Genomic DNA, 16,935 nt, shown 5'->3' with positions numbered 1-16,935 from the left:
AGAGGTTTGATCTTCTTGCAGTTCATGGGACTCTCAAGAGTCTCCTCCAGCACCAGAATCCAAAAGCATCCATTCTTCGGCGATCAGCCTTCTTTATGGTTCAGCTCTCACTTCCATACATCACTACTGGGAAAACCATGGCTTTAACTATACGGACCTTTGTTGGCAAGGTGATGTCTCTGCTTTTTAAGATGCTGTCTAGGTTTGTCATTGCTGTTTCTGAATATGGGATGCTGGAAATCATAGGAAGGGAGAGTTGCTCTTGTGCTCAAATCCTGCCTGTGGGCTTCCCAGTGGTTAGCCACTGTGAGAACAGACAGGACACTGGACGAAGAGGGCCCATTGGCCCGATCCAGAAGGGAGACGAGGGTCATCTAGTCCAACCCCCTGCCCAACACGGGGCTCGAACCCCCAGCTCTGAGATTAAGCTTCTCCTCCTCTACCGACTGAGCTATTAGGCAGAGCTCAGGGGCTTGATGTGCATCAGGAATAAGGGAGCCTGTCATCATCATGATTTATTTCATAGTCATGCAATCATAGAATTGCAGAGTTTGAATTGACCCCAAGGGTCATCTATCCCAACCCCCCTTCAATGCAGGAATTTCCTCCCCTAACATGGGGCTCAAACCTACAACCCAGAGATCCTAATCTACATGCTTACATGCAAATTCGCTTGTGTTTTATTCCCTTCCTTTCTTCTGTGTCCAGTTCTGGGCACCACAGTTCAAGAAGGACACTGACAAACTGGAACGTGTCCAGAGGAGGGCAACCAAAATGGTCAAAGGCCTGGAAACGATGCCTTATGAGGAATGGCTAAGGGAGCTGGGCATGTTTAGCCTGGAGAAGAGGAGGTTAAGGGGTGATATGATAGCCATGTTCAAATATATAAAAGGATGTCCCATAGAGGAGGGAGAAAGGTTGTTTTCTGCTGCTCCAGAGAAGCGGACACGGAGCAATGGATCCAAACTACAAGAAAGAAGATTCCACCTAAACATTAGGAAGAACTTCCTGACAGTAAGAGCTGTTCGACAGTGGAATTTGCTGCCAAGGAGTGTGGTGGAGTCTCCTCCTTTGGAGGTCTTTAAGCAGAGGCTTGACAACCATATGTCAGGAGTGCTCTGATGGTGTTTCCTGCTTGGCAGGGGGTTGGACTCGATGGCCCTTGTGGTCTCTTCCAACTCTATGATAGAGAATAATTGGGTGCGCTCTTCCCACCTTGGATCAAATCTACGCTTCCAGGTGCCATAAGAAAGCTGCAGAGATAGCGCAGGACAGTGCGCACCCCGGAAATTATCTCTTTCAGCTTCTGCCTTCTGGAAGAAGGTACAGGGTTATAAAGACTAGGAATAGCCGCCTGAGAAACAGTTTCTACCCAAATGTGATTTTGGTTTTAAACGCAGTGTAAGGTAGTCTCTGAGGGACACGGGTGGCACTGTGGGTTAAACCACAGAGCCTAGGGCTTGCTGATCAGAAGGTTGGCTGTTCGAATCCCTGCGACAGGGTGAGCTCCCGTTGTTCAGTCCCTGCTCCTGCCAACCTAGCAGTTCGAAAGCACGTCAAGGTGCAAGCAGATAAATAGGTACCGCTCCGGCGGGAAGGTAAACAGTGTTTCCGTGCGCTGCTCTGGTTCACCAGAAGCGGCTTAGTCTTGTTGGCCACATGACCCGGAAGCTGTATGCCGGCTCCCTCGGCCAATAAAGCGAGATGAGCGCCGCAACCCCCAGAGTCGGCCATGACTGGACCTAATGGTCAGGGGTCTCTTTACCTTTACCTTAAGGTAGTCTCTATGAGGTCAATTCATAGAGAATTGGAATTGACCTTGAATCTTTTAAGTGTTATGGCAAACGGAAAGGAAAAAAACAGACGGGATGTCGACAGAGGAGGCCTTAGTGGCTGCATTATTGAAAATAAACGACTTGCTGGAACAACTCCACAAGAAAATAGATGCGAGAAATGTGAAATTGGATGTTGCAAATATTGAAATTGATTCAACTGTAGAAAGCTTAAACAACTTGGGACAAAAGTTGAATACCAATTCAGAAACCACTCAGAAACTGACACAGGAATCTACTTCGATACGGCAAACTGCAGATGAAGTCAGGGGAAAAACCCTTGCTGCTGAATCTAAAATAATACAACTGGAGAGGAGAGTCCCATCCATACAAAGACAATCTGATGAACATAAGTGGACATTCGTTATGATTGAATTTAAAGAAGAACGGATGAATTTGAGGACCAGAGCCCTATCTGAATTGGAAAAGGAAAGCTTGATGGAGTTTCAGGAGGCGATACTAACATTGGTCGAGAAAGAGAGGTATTTGGGGGTTAGTATGACCGCCAAAAATGTGAATCTGCTTAAGGATAACTGTGAAGGATGTTGGATTGAAGAGAAGGGGGATTTGGAAATATGGACAAATCAGAAGTTGTCACTGTTGGGCCGAGTTACTGTGGTGGGGATGAGAGCTGCTGTGTTGTTGGGGATGTTGCTTTTGTTTCAAACACTGCAAGCTTTGGATGGGATGGAGGGTTTTAAGAGGCGGCAGAGGGATGCTCCTAGAGTTGTTTGGCAGGGCAGGAAGCCTCGAGTAAAACTTAAGATATTGATGGATGCCAAAGAAGGAGGTGGACCTGCCCTGCTAGACCTTTAAATTTTGCTGTGAACCACCTGCTTTTTGCTGGTTGAGAGAATGGTTGCTTTTTGAAAACATTGAAGCGTTGGACAATGGCAGATGAAATTGATGGACTATATGGAATTGGCGGAAATGACTGGCAAGATCCGAGAGCAGGGTGAAGAGTCGGTGGAAGAAGATTGGAAAAAGTTTAAAGACCAATTATAGAGATATTGTAAAATTAAGGAATGTTAGAAAGATGTTGGAATGAAATTATACGGCTTTAGCAGAAATGTCATAAGGAACCAGGTATAAATAGATTAATAGAAAATTAAAGGAAAAGTATGGCAAGAATGCGTTAAGATAATTATAGAACAGAAAACTGAGTAAGATGGAAAGGAATTGCTGAAACAAATAATAGAAGTGGAATACAAAAAGGGAGGTGGGAATAAGTGAATGAAATATAAGATATTGAAAATGTTTGAGGTGATTTTAAACTGTTTTTGTTTTTATTTGTTTTTTTTTTAGTTCATGTAGTGTTTTTGTATTGTATTTGCATTGCTTTTTCTTTTTTCTCTTTTTCCTTTTTTTGTTTGTGTTGGAAATGTTAAAAAAGTAATAAATATCATTTTTTTTAAAAAAAGGTAGTCTCTATGAGAATATATTGCATTTAATTATGGGGTATCAGAGTTTTTAGGGGGCTAACCAGGGATAGCAGGCCTAGAACCCTCATGCCTACGGGACCGCCTCTCCTGGTATGTCCCACAGAGGACCTTACGGTCTTCAAACAAAAACATCTTGAAGGTCCCAGGCCACAGAGAGGTTAGGCTGGCCTCGACCAGAGTCAGGGCCTTTTCAGCTGTGGCCCCAATCTGGTGGAACGCTCTGTCACAAGAGACTAGGGCCCTGAGGGACTTGACATCTTTCCGCAGGGCCTGCAAGATGGAGCTGTTCCACCAGGCCTTTGGCCAGGGCGCAGCCTGACTCCCTCCTTTGGCAATCCTCACAGAACATCTAGCCCAATGGTTGCCATTAATTTGATTGGAATTAATTTTATAATGAAATGATTTTATTGTTTTACTGTTGTTAGCCGCTCTGAGCCCGGCTTCGGCTGGGGAGGGCGGGATATAAATAAAATTTATTATTGTTGGTTTTTGAATGTCTGATGTAGATTTTTCCAATTTCGTTGTTCTGTATGGGACAATGACAATAAAGATCATCATATCGTATCATGTCGTATCTTTGCCTCCCCCTTTTATTCAGGCTTTGTGAGTTTCGACAACCCGTCCAGTGCCCAGACAGCCATCCAGGCTATGAATGGGTTCCAGATCGGGATGAAAAGATTGAAGGTGCAATTGAAGCGGCCGAAGGATGCCAGCCACCCCTACTGAACTGCGCGTCCCTGCGATGGAAACTGCAGTCCCGCAGTACGTAAATGCAAGGATGTCACGGAGTCCGGAAAGCTCCAGCCAAAGGGCAACCAAAGCGATACAAGGGACCAAAAGAACTCCCCTCAGAGGAAAAATTGCAGCGTTTGGGCAATTGAGTAGTGGGGATCCTCTCTTTCTCACCCACAAGCCATGGGGCACCTCCAGGGCTTTGGACCCCATGGATCTGAATCAGGGCTGAATAAGCAAAATAAGTACCGTATTTTTTGCTCTATAAGACTCACTTTTCCCCTCCTAAAAAGTAAGGGGAAATGTGTGGGCGTTTTATGGAGCGAATGCAGGCTGCGCAGCTATCCCAGAAGCCAGAACAGCAAGAGGGATCGCTGCTTTCACTGCGCAGCGATCCCTCTTGCTGTTCTGGCTTCTGAGATTCAGAATATTTTTTTTTTCTTGTTTTCCTCCTCCAACAACTAGGTGCGTCTTGTGGTCTGGTGCGTCTTATAGAGCGAAAAATACGGTACATGCTTAGGGCATCAAGGAAAGTACCGTATTTTTCACCCCATAGGACGCACCGCCCCCATAGGACGCCAGGATCCGGAGGGTGACGCAGAGCTGCAGGAAGCCCGGGAAAGCCTGCATTCGCCCCATAGGACGCACACACATTTCCCCTTCATTTTTGGAGGGGGAAAAGTGCGTCCTATAGGGCGAAAAATACGGTACCTCAAAAAATATTCCTTTTCCGGATTTTTAACATTAATGCTCACCAATTGCTTGGCTGAGTGTTCATTTTCCCTGTTGGAATCTATTAAAAACCCCAATACGACAACCACACCACAAAACTTGTTCCGCCTGGCCTTTGGCTTGGAATCAAGCTAATCCCCTCCCCCTCTTTCCTTTTCCCTTTCTCCTTCTGTGATGGAACTCCTATTTGGGGACTTCCCTGGCTTTTTTCTGGCCCACGTAGGACCAGTCTGGATAGTTAGCCTTGGTGAAGATTTGACGTTTTCATCCCCAAAAAGTTTTTGATTTGAGTTTCTACTGAAATGAGGCTGCATTTTAATGTTGTACTTAATCTTGTTTTTAAGTTGTATTTTAATCAAATGTATTTACCTGGTGTTAGCTGACCTGAGCCTGGTCTTGGCTGAGGAGGGCAGGGTATAAATAAAATTTATTATTATTATTATTATTATTATTATTATTAAGGCAGGCTGTGGGGGGCCTGATCTCCACTAGGTATAGATGCCAGATTAGTTTTGAGGATCTGATCAAAGGCTTTTAGAAAAAGGAGGAGGGGAAAGAAAAATTCGAATAAAGTGCAAGTATACAAAAATAAGCATCTCCTTCCATCTTACAGTAGGCTTCATTTCATTTTGAAAAAATAAAATTTCAGTTCATGGTTTATTATTGTTTTAGATTTTGAATTAGATATGTATGGGGCACCAAAATATTTTAAGCGCTTGCAGCCTCTAACGGTTTCGATCCCTGATCTGAACGCGCACGCCGCCCCCATGCACAATTGTGAGCATGCTGTATTTTATCATAGGGGGGGGGGCGTGACGACAGGTGTGTGACTTTGGCAACCTTGCACTCCAACCTCTCTCTCTCTCTTCTTCTCCTTTAGGTGAAGTTAAGCATCCCCTCTTCCAGTTGATTTCGTTCTTTCGTTTTAAAGAAGGGATCCCCCGCCCCCGAACAATTCCCCACCTTCCTTGGGTGGAGTGGGGGGGCGGGGGGAAGCCAACGACAACAAACAAGCCCAGCCAACATCCAGTGACAACGACAACACCTTTCACAACGTCCTCCTGAAAGGATTCACAGGGTGTGTGTATATGTGTGGGGGAATTCAGCACCGCGGACAGCTGCCCCCCCCCCAGTTAGCCAATGGACCAACCTGAAAACTTGGTTGCATCGTTTTAACAGCTGGCTTTCTAATTTAAACCGTGTTGTGTATATAAATAGAAGAGAGAGAAAGAGAAAGAGAAAGAGATATATATATATAAGGATATATAAATATATATTACAGCAACTCTATTTTTTTTAAAATGTTCGGAAGAAGAAGAAGAGAAAAAGAAAAACCACAGGACCAAATTTTTCTTCCTTTCTACGGCGGGTGAGTCGATGCGAGACGACAGATAGTGCCTGATCCTCGAATGGCGTCGGAAAGGACCTGGGTCTTTCCCCCCCCCCCACAAGAGCTCTACCGGGTGCAAAGGAGAAGCTTTTTCCGCCTTGGCGTCCGGGACGGAGTGCGGACGAAGGGCCAGGGGAAGGGATGCTTGGGCGTGTCTTTGAGGAAGGCTCCGCGGATGAGGGCAGGTAGAAGAAGTGCCTTCGCGACGGCATTTCCGTGGCTGCGCCGAAACGGAAAGAGGAAAGAGCGCAGCGGGGCGAGGGGTGCGGGGGAGGCTCTCTTCCTCGCCCCCTTCCTCAACAGCCAAATATTCCTGATCAAATGGAGGGCTAACTGTTTTTAAAAAAAGAAGAAGCAAGGGAAAAGGAAAGGAACCTATTGATAAGGGTTACAACACTGCCTCCAGCAACAGACTTGAATTTTACTTTATTTTTTACTGTTCTGCAGATAGCCGATGTTTCCAGCGTGTATGAGTGTGTGTGTGTGTGTGTGTGTGTGTGTGTGTGTGTGTGAACTTGCTAACCCAAGAAGATGCAAGCAAAATATTATTGCAGAAGAGTTCTCTCTTCAGGGGAACAAATCAAACAGTATGCAACTGATACACGTATCTGTGTGTGTGTGTGTTTGTGTGTGTGTGTGTGTGTGTGTGTGTGTGTGTGTGTGTGTGTAGATATACATATATATATATGCATTGCAGAGGGTTATTCCTACATTGGACTATTCAGCTCTATGATTCTGTATACACAACGCAAGCTTAGAGACTTTGCACAGCCCAAAGGCATGGCTGATTCTTGGAAACAGAGATCTGGAACGCCAGCCCCCCCCCATCTCCCCACCCAATAGCACACTGCCTTTCCAACCCCTCTTCCCACTTCTCATTCTATCTGCATTCAACCATTCCAACCCCCTCCCCCCCAAAAAAAATCTGTTGTGCATTGATTGATCAGACCAATACCTCATCTGCCCAGTGGACTGTTTTTGACAGTGTCCAGCCTAAGCAGCAGGGCATGAAAAGACTTGCTTACACACACACACACACACACACACCACCCTTTGGTTGCTGGGAGGTAGACTGCCCCTGTCTTTGGAGGTTCTTTTTCCCCAAATTTTTTTTATTGATTTTCCAAAAAAAAAAAATTTAAACAAATAGACAAACGAACATAAATCTCAACCTTATTTAAACCAAACTCAGAAACATTGTTAAGTGACTTCCTCGTTTTCCCCTGGTTGAATTTCAGTGTACAGGAGTAACTCGGGAAATTAGAATATCGTGGAAAAGTTCCTTTATTTCACGAATTCAACTTCGAAAGTGAAACTAATATACGAGATCGACTCGTGACATGCAAAGCGAGATATGTCAAGCCTTGATTTGCTATCATTGCAATGATCATGGCGTACAGCTGATGAAAACCCCAAATTAACCATCTCAGAAAATTAGAATATTCAAGGAAATCAGCAAAACAAGGATTGCAAACTGAGCCAGACTGGACCTCTGAGAAGTAGAAGCACATCTCGCCAATGTAGGTCTTTGAGGACCGGTGTTATGTGGCCTCGGCGGCTGCTTCCAGTCACCAGTCTGGCTGCCACATTCTGGATTAATTGCAGTTTCCAAGTCACCTTCAAAGGGAGCCCCATGTAGAGCGTGTTGCCTGTCCCAGGGGTTTCTCTCAACCACCCCTTTCCCCAGCCTCTGGAGGAGTCCTTTAACCCTGTCCCGCCCCACCCCTGTTTCCACCCCCCATTACCCCATTGCTGTGGGGACAGACGGATGTCTGGAGCCCTTCAGATATGGCTGAACCCCCAACTCCCATCTGCCCCAGCCTCCTTTGTGGAGTTTGTCATCCAGAAACATCTGTATCTCCCCAGCCTGCTACCCCTTCCTTACCCAGAAGCCCAAGCTTTGTTTCCCTGGCTCTTATTTATTATTGTTGTTTAATCATTTCATTAATATGCCACCTTTATCTTCCAAGGATCTCTAGGTGTGGCAAAAGGCCCATCCCCCCTCCCCCCCCATTTCATCCTCCAAGCTTCATGACTGAGCGGGGGTTTCGAACTCTGCTCTTCCAGGTCCAACGCTCTAGCCATTACACTGCACTTCCTCCCTAGATTCATCCCACCCATTACCTCCGCTCTCAGCCACCCTTCCACCACCACCCCAACCCCCACCATTGATCCCGGGCGTATATCAGATTTAAAAGCACATTTTAAAACACTCGCACCCCGCAGCTTAGCTTCGGTGGCAGGAGAGCCAAACATGCCAAGGGTAGCGATTTGACCAAAAAAATGTATCTTTTTAAACATGGAGATATATCTATATATATGTATATGTATTGCTACACAAGATCTCCTGCGGCAGGCTAGTCTGAAATATGCCAGAATTTTACTATATACTTAAACATTCCTGTGTGTGTGTGTGTGTGTGTGTGTGAGAGAGAGAGAGAGAGAGAGAGAGGGAGAGGGAGAGGAATCTATGGGTCTCCAAAAGTTGCTGAACTACAATTTCCATCATGCTTGACTACTGCCCCTGCTGGCTGCTGGGAGTTGGAGTCCAGCGCCATCTGGAAGGGCACAGACGGTCCCCACCCCAGCCTAAAGCAGCATTGCGAGTGGGGGCAACCCAGCGTCAGAAGTGGGCATGTTCCCGCAGCGGTGACTTTGGCAATATCCCAAGGCAAGCCAGCCTGCCCTGAGCAGCTGGCTATCTAACAAGCAATTCAGGGCTTCTTCTGTCCATGTAGAGTTTTGTTTTTTTTAAGAAAAGCTATCCCAACCACATTCCGTATTTTTTGCTCTATAAGACTCACTTTTTCCCTCCTAAAAAGTAAGGGGAAATGTGTGTGCGTCTTATGGAGCGAATGCAGGCTGCGCAGCTATCCCAGAAGCCAGAACAGCAAGAGGGATTGCTGCTTTTGCTGCGCAGCGATCCCTCTTGCTGTTCTGGCTTCTAAGATTCAGAATTTTTTTTTTCTTGTTTTCCTCCTCCAAAAACTAGGTGCGTCTTGTGGTCTGGTGCATCTTATAGAGCGAAAAATACGGTACAGTGGTGCCTCGCAAGACGAAAAGAATCCATTCTGTGATTCTCTTCGTCTAGCGGTTTTTTCGTCTTGCGAAGCAAGCCCATTGACGTGTTAGCGGATTAGCGCTTTTAGCGGCTTTTAGCGGCTTATCGGATCAGCTGATAAGCGGCTTAGCGGCTTAGAAAAAGGGGGGAGGGGGAAAAAACCAGCAGGAACTCACAAGACATTGTCCTCTTGCGAAGCAAGCCCATAGGAAATTTGTTTTGCGAAGCACCTCCAAAACGGAAAACTCTTTCGTCTAGCGAGTTTTCTGTCTTGCGAGGCATTCGTCTTGCGGGGCACCACTGTATATTCCACCCCAAGTATTATTAATGAATATCAGTCTCTTTGCTTGCAAAGCGGACTTACAACGCAGTCCATGAACATTAAATTCCAATCAACGAAACCTAGGAAGGAGCGCATCTTTTCCACTCAAAGGCAGAACCTGCCCCATGAAACGAGGCCACAAAGACTTGAAACCCTTCTGCTTCAGGGGCCTGGGAGAAAAAGGAAGGCTAACAGAGGGAAATGGTGTCAGGTGAGCAAGCAGGGAGCCACCGTCCAATTGGAGTCAGATTCTTGCCAGCCTTGCAAAGAAAGGGCAAAGGATGATGGGAGGTGTAGTCCCAAAAGATATCTCGAGGGCTCCCTGTTGCCAAGCCCAGGGGTTTAACGGAGGCACCCTAGTTTGCGGCTGGTGCCTTAGGCTTCTAATATGGGCCAAACAGAACATAATAATAATAATAAGGATTTCATTACTTCTATGCCGCCCACCTGACTTGGGATGCCCCAGCCACTCTGAGCTGTGGGAAGGAACCCACTGGATAAAAGCCCACCAGCAGTGGTCCACCCCACAACAAGCAGTCACCATTTAAATGCCCCCTCCACCTCAACACGGGACGCGGGTGGCGCTGTGGGTTAAACCACAGAGCCTAGGGCTTGCCGATCAGAAGGTCGGCGGTTCGAATCCCCGCAACAGGGTGAGCTCCCGTTGCTCGGTCCCTGCTCCTGCCAACCTAGCAGATCGAAAGCACGTCAAAGTGCAAGTAGATCAATAGGTACCACTCTGGCGGGAAGGTAAATGGCGCTTCCGTGCGCTGCTCTGGTTCGCCAGAAGCGGTGTAGTCATGCTGGCCACATGACCCGGAAGCTGTACGCCGGCTCCCTCGGCCAGTAAAGCCAGATGAGCGCCGCAACCCCAGAGTTGGCCACGACTGGATCTAATGGTCAGGGGTCCCTTTACCTTTATATACAATCATACCTTGGATCCCGAACACCTTGGAACTGGGACATTTTGGCTCCCGAACGCCGCAAACCCAGAAGTGAGTGTTCTGTTTTGCGAACATTCTTAGGAACCCGAACGTCCGACGGGGCTTCCGATTGGCTGCAGGAGCTTCCCGCAGCCAATCCGAAGCCACGCTCTGGTTTCAGAATGTTTTGGAAGTCGAACGGACTTCCGGAATGGATTCTGTTCGACTTCCAAGGTACGACTGTCAAAGCGTCATTCCCTCCACCTTCCCACAACTGGTTGGCATGACGTAAGCTTCCTGAAAATGCCTCAAGGTCTCTTCAGTTTTGGGTTGTTGTTGTTGTTTTTCCCAATCAAGCAGGAGGCACATATTTTATTTATTTATTCTAAAAAATCAGTTAAACAAATAACATGCACCGGATGGGGAAATGAAAAGGGCAACAGCTCTCAGAACTGGGCAAAAGGGAAACTGAAATTGAATTGAAATACTTTATGGTCACTTGTACAACTTGTATAGAAAGTGCCGGCCAGGGTGTGAATCATCTCTGAGAATTTTCCCTCACTCTCCTGAGGCAACGTTCTTCCGCGATTTCATCCGGCGGATTCACGGGACAGCCCATAATATCTTGTGCTGTATTCACCACCCTCTGTAGGCACTTCCTATCAGTTGATGTCAAACCAGCGTACTACACCGTGACGCAGTATGAAAGGACACTTTCTATTGTGGACCGGTAGAAGGAGGTCATCAAATGTTGATTAACATCGTTCTTTTGCAATACTCTGAGGAGATGCAGTCTCCGTTGGGCTTTCTTAACCACCTGGGTTGTACTGATTTTCCAAGTAAGGTCTTCATTGAGATAAACTCCTAGGAATTTAAAGGATTTAAATTTAAAGGATTGTGTAAAAAAAAAAAAGACGAGTGTGTCCGGGCCCCACGTTCGAAACACATGCTCTCCTTCTTAACAACAGACTTCTCCCCACTTTCAGAGGCATTTGAACTAGATAAGAAAGCCCTCGTCTGAAAGCACCATGTTCACTGAAGAGGCGTAGCTGCGCTGTTAGACTCAGAGCAAGGCAACTCTTTCTCCCAATTGAGGGCATCTCCCCAGGAGCGCATGCCATTGAATTGGACAGTAAGTGGGAGTGTGTAGGATTGCAGCCCAGGTGTGGCACTTGCAGCGTAACAGAGGGATGGAGAAACTTTGGCTCGCCAGATGTTGCCGCCCTTCGCCCCGGCCATTGGGCATGCTGGCTTAAACGGGTGGCAGCTGGAACTGAACATCTGGAAGGTCACAGTCTCCCCCCCCCCCCCGGGCATGAGTAATTTGGTCCACACACCTTGCCAGCCTCCTCCGAAATTCCAGCAAATTCGTTTTTTTAAAAAATCACCCCCACCAAAAAAAAGGGTAATTATTTTTTTTAAAAGGCATTTTAAACACTTTCCAATGAACAGATGGTTGGTGGGAGAGTTGTGTATAGCTTGGAAGATGGAAGCTTCCCTTCTTTTCTACCGCCAGAGCCTTATTAAAAAATTGCAGCTGCATTTAACAGCTTTTTTAATTTTAATTTTTTTAAAAAGTTGGCTTTTTCAAATAGAAGGAGGCCTCAGGCTAGAGCACGATTCTCTGGTGGCTGCAGAGGGCAGGCTGAGCCTCAGGATTAGGCTTCTTGAGAATCTTAATTTCTTTTTTTTTTAAAAAAGCAAACAAACAGAGCAAGTTTCTAGCCCCTATTGTTTCCAAGGTGTTCTTGGGATCACATGGGCAAGGCCTGGCAAAGTCTCGGGAGCCAGTTCCAGCGTAGTTTGGTGGTGTGGGAGAGACAGCACTTTGCAGAGTGATCCTAGGTGTGTGCATTTACTCAGAAGTAAACACACACACACACCCGCTTTGGCTGGAGTTTCCTTCTAGGAAAAGTGCCCCTTCAGGATGTCCACTTTGCCACCTCGCCCCTCAGAGCAAAATATGCAAACCAGCTTTAAACATTGCAAAAAATTACCTATGCAAACAGCAACAACTAAGGGAGGGGAGGGGGCGAAGCCTCAGGCAGCCTGCAAAGTCTCTGCAGCCCCCCCCCCCAAACAGAACCCATCTTCTCTTCTTTTTTTATAATTTTTTTATTAGAGTTTCCATAATTTTTATAACAACAAAAACAAAAGAAGACAATACAATACAGTAAACACAACAAACAAAAAACAGGTACAATTTCAAAATCTTATTTTCTTATAATTTACTTCCCCGATTTCCTCATACTTCCCCTTTCTGTATTCCAATTTCTAATCAATTCTTCAGCAAATCCTTCCCTTATTTTAACTTGAATTTAATCTTACTTATTCTCCTTGGCTTATCCGTTACTGCTAGTAACTGCTTATTTTCTAACCCAACATCATTTTAACACTCATTAATTTTGCAATACTTCTTTAAATAGTCCTTAATTTTTTTCCAATCTTCTTCCGCTGTTTCTCTTCCCTGGTTTCGGATTCTGCACGTCATTTCTGCCAAACCCATGTAGTCAATCACCTTCATCTGCCATTCTTCCAAGGTGGGTACAGAACCCAGCTTCTCATGGGGTCAAAATTGCAAAAGCAGTTTAGGGCTCCTTAACCCCCGGCCTCGTTGATTTTTCAGGGCTGGCGCAACATCAGTCAGGAGCCTGAGGAACTGTGAAGTCCCCTTGCTCACTGGACAAGACCTCTGCTCTCCCAGCCTCAATTTTTCCATCTGCAAAATTGGGATAATATACTCCTGGGGCAAGAGGCTTTGCCAGTTGAATTGCCTCCCTCTGCCAAGGAACCAAACTGCCCTCTTTTGCTTTTCAGGAAACACCCATTCCAAAGGAACTGGTCTCTGCCCCCTTTCTGATCGTTCTGAGGCCAACTTAAATAGGACACTGCCTTAAACCGAGTCAGGACATTGGTATGTTTACACTGGCCTGCAGCACCGCTCTCGGGTTTCAGGAAGGAGTCTCTCCCAGTGCGGATGTCAGGACTTGAACTCGGAACCTCCTGCATGCAAATCAGGTGTTCAGCCACTAAATTACAGGGTCCTGTCAGGCATGCACCCAAAGCTAGTCGCCGGTTTAGTATCGGGTACAGCAGAGCACCCGAGGGAGACAAAAGCTGCAATCCTCACACTCGACTCACTGGATTCAATGGGACTTACTCCCGGGGAGGTCTGCCCTGTTAGGCGTTGCCTAGGATTTTCACCACTGCCCACAAATTTGCACGTACAGCCGGATGCAAATCAAGAAGTAATGGCTCTAGTTCGAACAGAAATGCGTCCCTTTCCAGGGCTGGATCTACACTGATTTAGAAATAAAAAACCGTTATAGAAAAATAAAAGCTATAAAAGCTCTCGATGCAAAATCCCATTGGTGACGGATCGCTGCTCTGCAGCAGCATCTAGTGTCACATGTTTATAAAATATACCGTCTTTTTTGCTCTATAAGACTCACTTTTTCCCTCCTAAAAAGTAAGGGGAAATGTGTGTGTGCGTCTTATGGAGCGAATGCAGGCTGCGCGGCTATCCCAGAAGCCAGAACAGCAAGAGGGATTGCTGCTTTCACTGCGCAGCGATCCCTCTTGCTGTTCTGGCTTCTGAGATTCAGAATATATTTTTTCTTGTTTTCCTCCTCCAAAAACTAGGTGCGTCTTGTGGTTTGGTGCGCCTTATAGAGCGAAAAATGCAGTGATTGTTGAGTGTAGCTGAGTCCCAGGTGTGTAGCAGCTCCTTCTGCAAACCAGGTGCCAATTCTCTTTTTGTCCCTTTTTAGGATTCTTCATCTTCAAACTAAACTTTGGCCAGACACAGTCCTCTAACAGAGAACGGTCCTCTCTAAGTAAAAAGCTCTGCCTCCTTCGCCCCTGGAAGTGTATCAGGTCTGGAGGCTTTCGGTGCAACCTTTTGCAGGTCTACTCAGAGGTAAGCCCCATTGCAGAACAGTGGGGTGTTGCTTCGGAGGAGGACAGGCATAGGGTCAGGCTGAACAGCTGCCAAACAATGCCCACTTCCCTCTTGAGGACTGCGCCGACCTCAGTGGCACTTACTTCCGAGTAGAGAGGTGGCTAAGGTTGCGCTGTCATTTATGGACCTCAATCTCGCCTTAGCGAATCAGTATTCTCTTCGCCCTCTGATATCTGCAATGGGCAATGTGCAGAGAGGGAATTAATACTGGCCCACTTTAAAGGGTTGTTGTTAAGGGTGAAATAATGCCCACAAGGCGCTACGGATGCAAAAAACCCCCACAACACAGAACACCGAAATGAAATTCTCTGCGTTACTGAAAAGCCAACGCCGTTTTCCAAGTCAGCCGCCAAAGAGCCCGTTCGCAGGACAGACGCTGGGTTTGCCCAGGCCCACTTCAACAAAGCCAAGGAAATTCCGGGCAGGGTTGACATCTCAAGTTGCTATATCTCATCGAGGAAGAATTTCCAAGTTCTGCCGCGGGCTCCATCAGAATTGCCTACCGCTTTTCCAGAGCTTTGGGAGGTGTGTGTGTGTGTGTGTGTGTGTGTGTGTGACCTCTCGGAACAGAGGGAGCGTACAGTGTGAATGATTTGTGAGTTGTTTTTCTAAAGTCCACGTTTACAGCTGTAAATACAGGTTTTTTTAATACTTAAAAACCATCAATTCCGTATGTGATTTGTACAATGTCGTTCTATTTCTGCTATGGAGTGGTTTCATGATGGCTGAACCTTAATTTTGAACTTGAAAAAGAAATATATATATATTTAAATATATATATATATATAAATATAAATATATACCTATAACCCCCACCTGCCAACCACATTCCTTCTCTCTACCTTAAAAGGACATTTTGAAGTACTGTGTGAAAATAAGAGGGGAGGGGGGAGTATCCTCCTCTTTCTCCTCCCCGTTCACCCCCCCACCCACCAACTTTTCCATTGACAATTGCTGCTGCAAGAATTTCCGATGTTTGCAGGTGAAATCATACCAATAGACTTGAGTGTCCAGCAACTTGCTGTGGTCTTAAGAATCTTATGACTTTTATTGAATAAAAACAAAAACAAAAAAAACCAAGCAAATGGAATTTATTTGAATGAACAGGGACCAGAATGGAGTCTCAATTGCTTCAGGTGAAAGACTTTTATTTTTCTCTTGAGAGAGCGTTGCTGTGTTTTGATTTCCCCTTGTTGTTGTTGTTTAGTCGCTTAGTCGTGTCCGACTCTTCGTGTCGTGACCCCCTGGACCAGAGCATGCCAGGCACTCCTGTCTTCCACTGCCTCCCACAGTTTGGTCAAACTCATGCTGGTAGCTTTGAGAACACTGTCCAACCATCTCGTCCTCTGTTGTCCCCTTCTCCTTGTGCCCTCCATCTTTCCCCACATCAGGGTCTTTTCCAGGGAGTCTTCTCTTCTCATGAGGTGGCCAAAGTATTGGAATCTCAGCTTCAGGATCTGTCCTTCCAGTGAGCACTCAGGGCTGATTTCCTTCAGAATGGAGAGGTTTCATCTTCTTGATTTCCCCTTAGAAGAGTTCAAAAAAAAAGGTGGCGGAGAGGGGGATTAAATTCAGTTTGCAGTTTCTGAAACCCTGCAAGAACCGAAATGCAGCCATCCTTTGAAAACCCGCACGTTATCCAAGTAATTCAAAGCTAAATTTTCCCGCCAAGTAATGTGCGCAGAATTGCAGAAAGTAGAGGAGAAAGTGTGTGTTAAAATGCATATTTCAGGGAGGACAGCATACAAAAAGGCTGTTGTGGAAATTGAGAACCACAATAAATGGATCTGTTCCATTCAACCCAGCACCGCATTTTCAACAGTGACTGGGTACCTCCAGGAAGGCCACAAACAGGGCACGAGAGGCCTCCGTCCTTGCTGCTCCTGGCGTCCTATGGTAGAGTGCGTCTGTACCTGGAGGCTCTACATGCCAGGCTTGCAGGATCCAGTATGCTTTTTTGTGTGTTTACTAGAACCCGAGTCTACTGATCAGAGTTGCCCTGGGGCAGGGAGTAACTCAGGGTGGTGGCGGTGTGTGGGGGGTGGGGTGGGGGTAAATGTAAAATTAAGGACCGCAGTGCCTCTGTGCACTTTCTTAGCTGGGGAGAAAGTCGCAGCCTGATGGATTTTCGTGAGGATTTGTGGTCTGATGCAGATTTAAATAGGCAAAGCCGACGGAGCCCGCGCAGAGGAGAAACACAACCGTTCACCCACAAGGGATGTTTTGAGCATGTACAACCGCCCTACATTGGGTGCCCTACATAAAATCCATCAGGCACCCACCTGTCTTGAGGGACAATGGAGGGTGCCTTTGGCAGTGAAGCATTACAGTGGTACCTCTAGATACGAACGGGATCCATTCCGGAGCCCTGTTCGCATCTAGAGGTAAACATAACTAGCTTGTCGCTTTTTGACGCTTCTGTGCATGTGTGTGGTGTCCTTTTGAGCGTCTGCGCATGCGCAAGCGGCGAAACCCGGAAGTAACGCACGTCGTTACTTCCGGGTTGCCGAGGAGCGCAACTCGAACTCGCTCAACTTGAA

General features: G+C 46.4%; 1 protein-coding gene across 3 annotated transcripts in view; it reads left to right on the top strand.

Annotated features, from left to right (window-relative positions):
- CELF5 (CUGBP Elav-like family member 5) overlaps window positions 1-7,042 on the top strand; it is a 70,299-nt gene extending 63,257 nt beyond the window's left edge. For 2 of the 3 annotated variants that reach the window (XM_082206487.1, XM_082206486.1), the window contains exons 12-13: window positions 3,873-4,036; window positions 5,619-7,042. In XM_082206487.1, coding sequence (XP_082062613.1) covers window positions 3,873-4,000 — 128 coding nt within the window. In that variant the 3' untranslated portion in view covers window positions 4,001-4,036; window positions 5,619-7,042. The remainder of the gene's footprint in view (window positions 1-3,872; window positions 4,037-5,618) is intronic. The other variant, XR_014215171.1, reaches the window with a different exon arrangement.
- Window positions 7,043-16,935: the final 9,893 nt, after the last annotated feature.

The sequence above is a fragment of the Podarcis vaucheri genome (assembly GCF_965113315.1).
Source record: "Podarcis vaucheri genome assembly, chromosome: 18".
In the NCBI taxonomy this organism is placed as follows: Eukaryota; Metazoa; Chordata; class Lepidosauria; order Squamata; family Lacertidae; genus Podarcis; species Podarcis vaucheri.
Note: the sequence above shows the minus strand (reverse complement) of the source record. Positions and strands in the feature narration are given on the sequence as shown.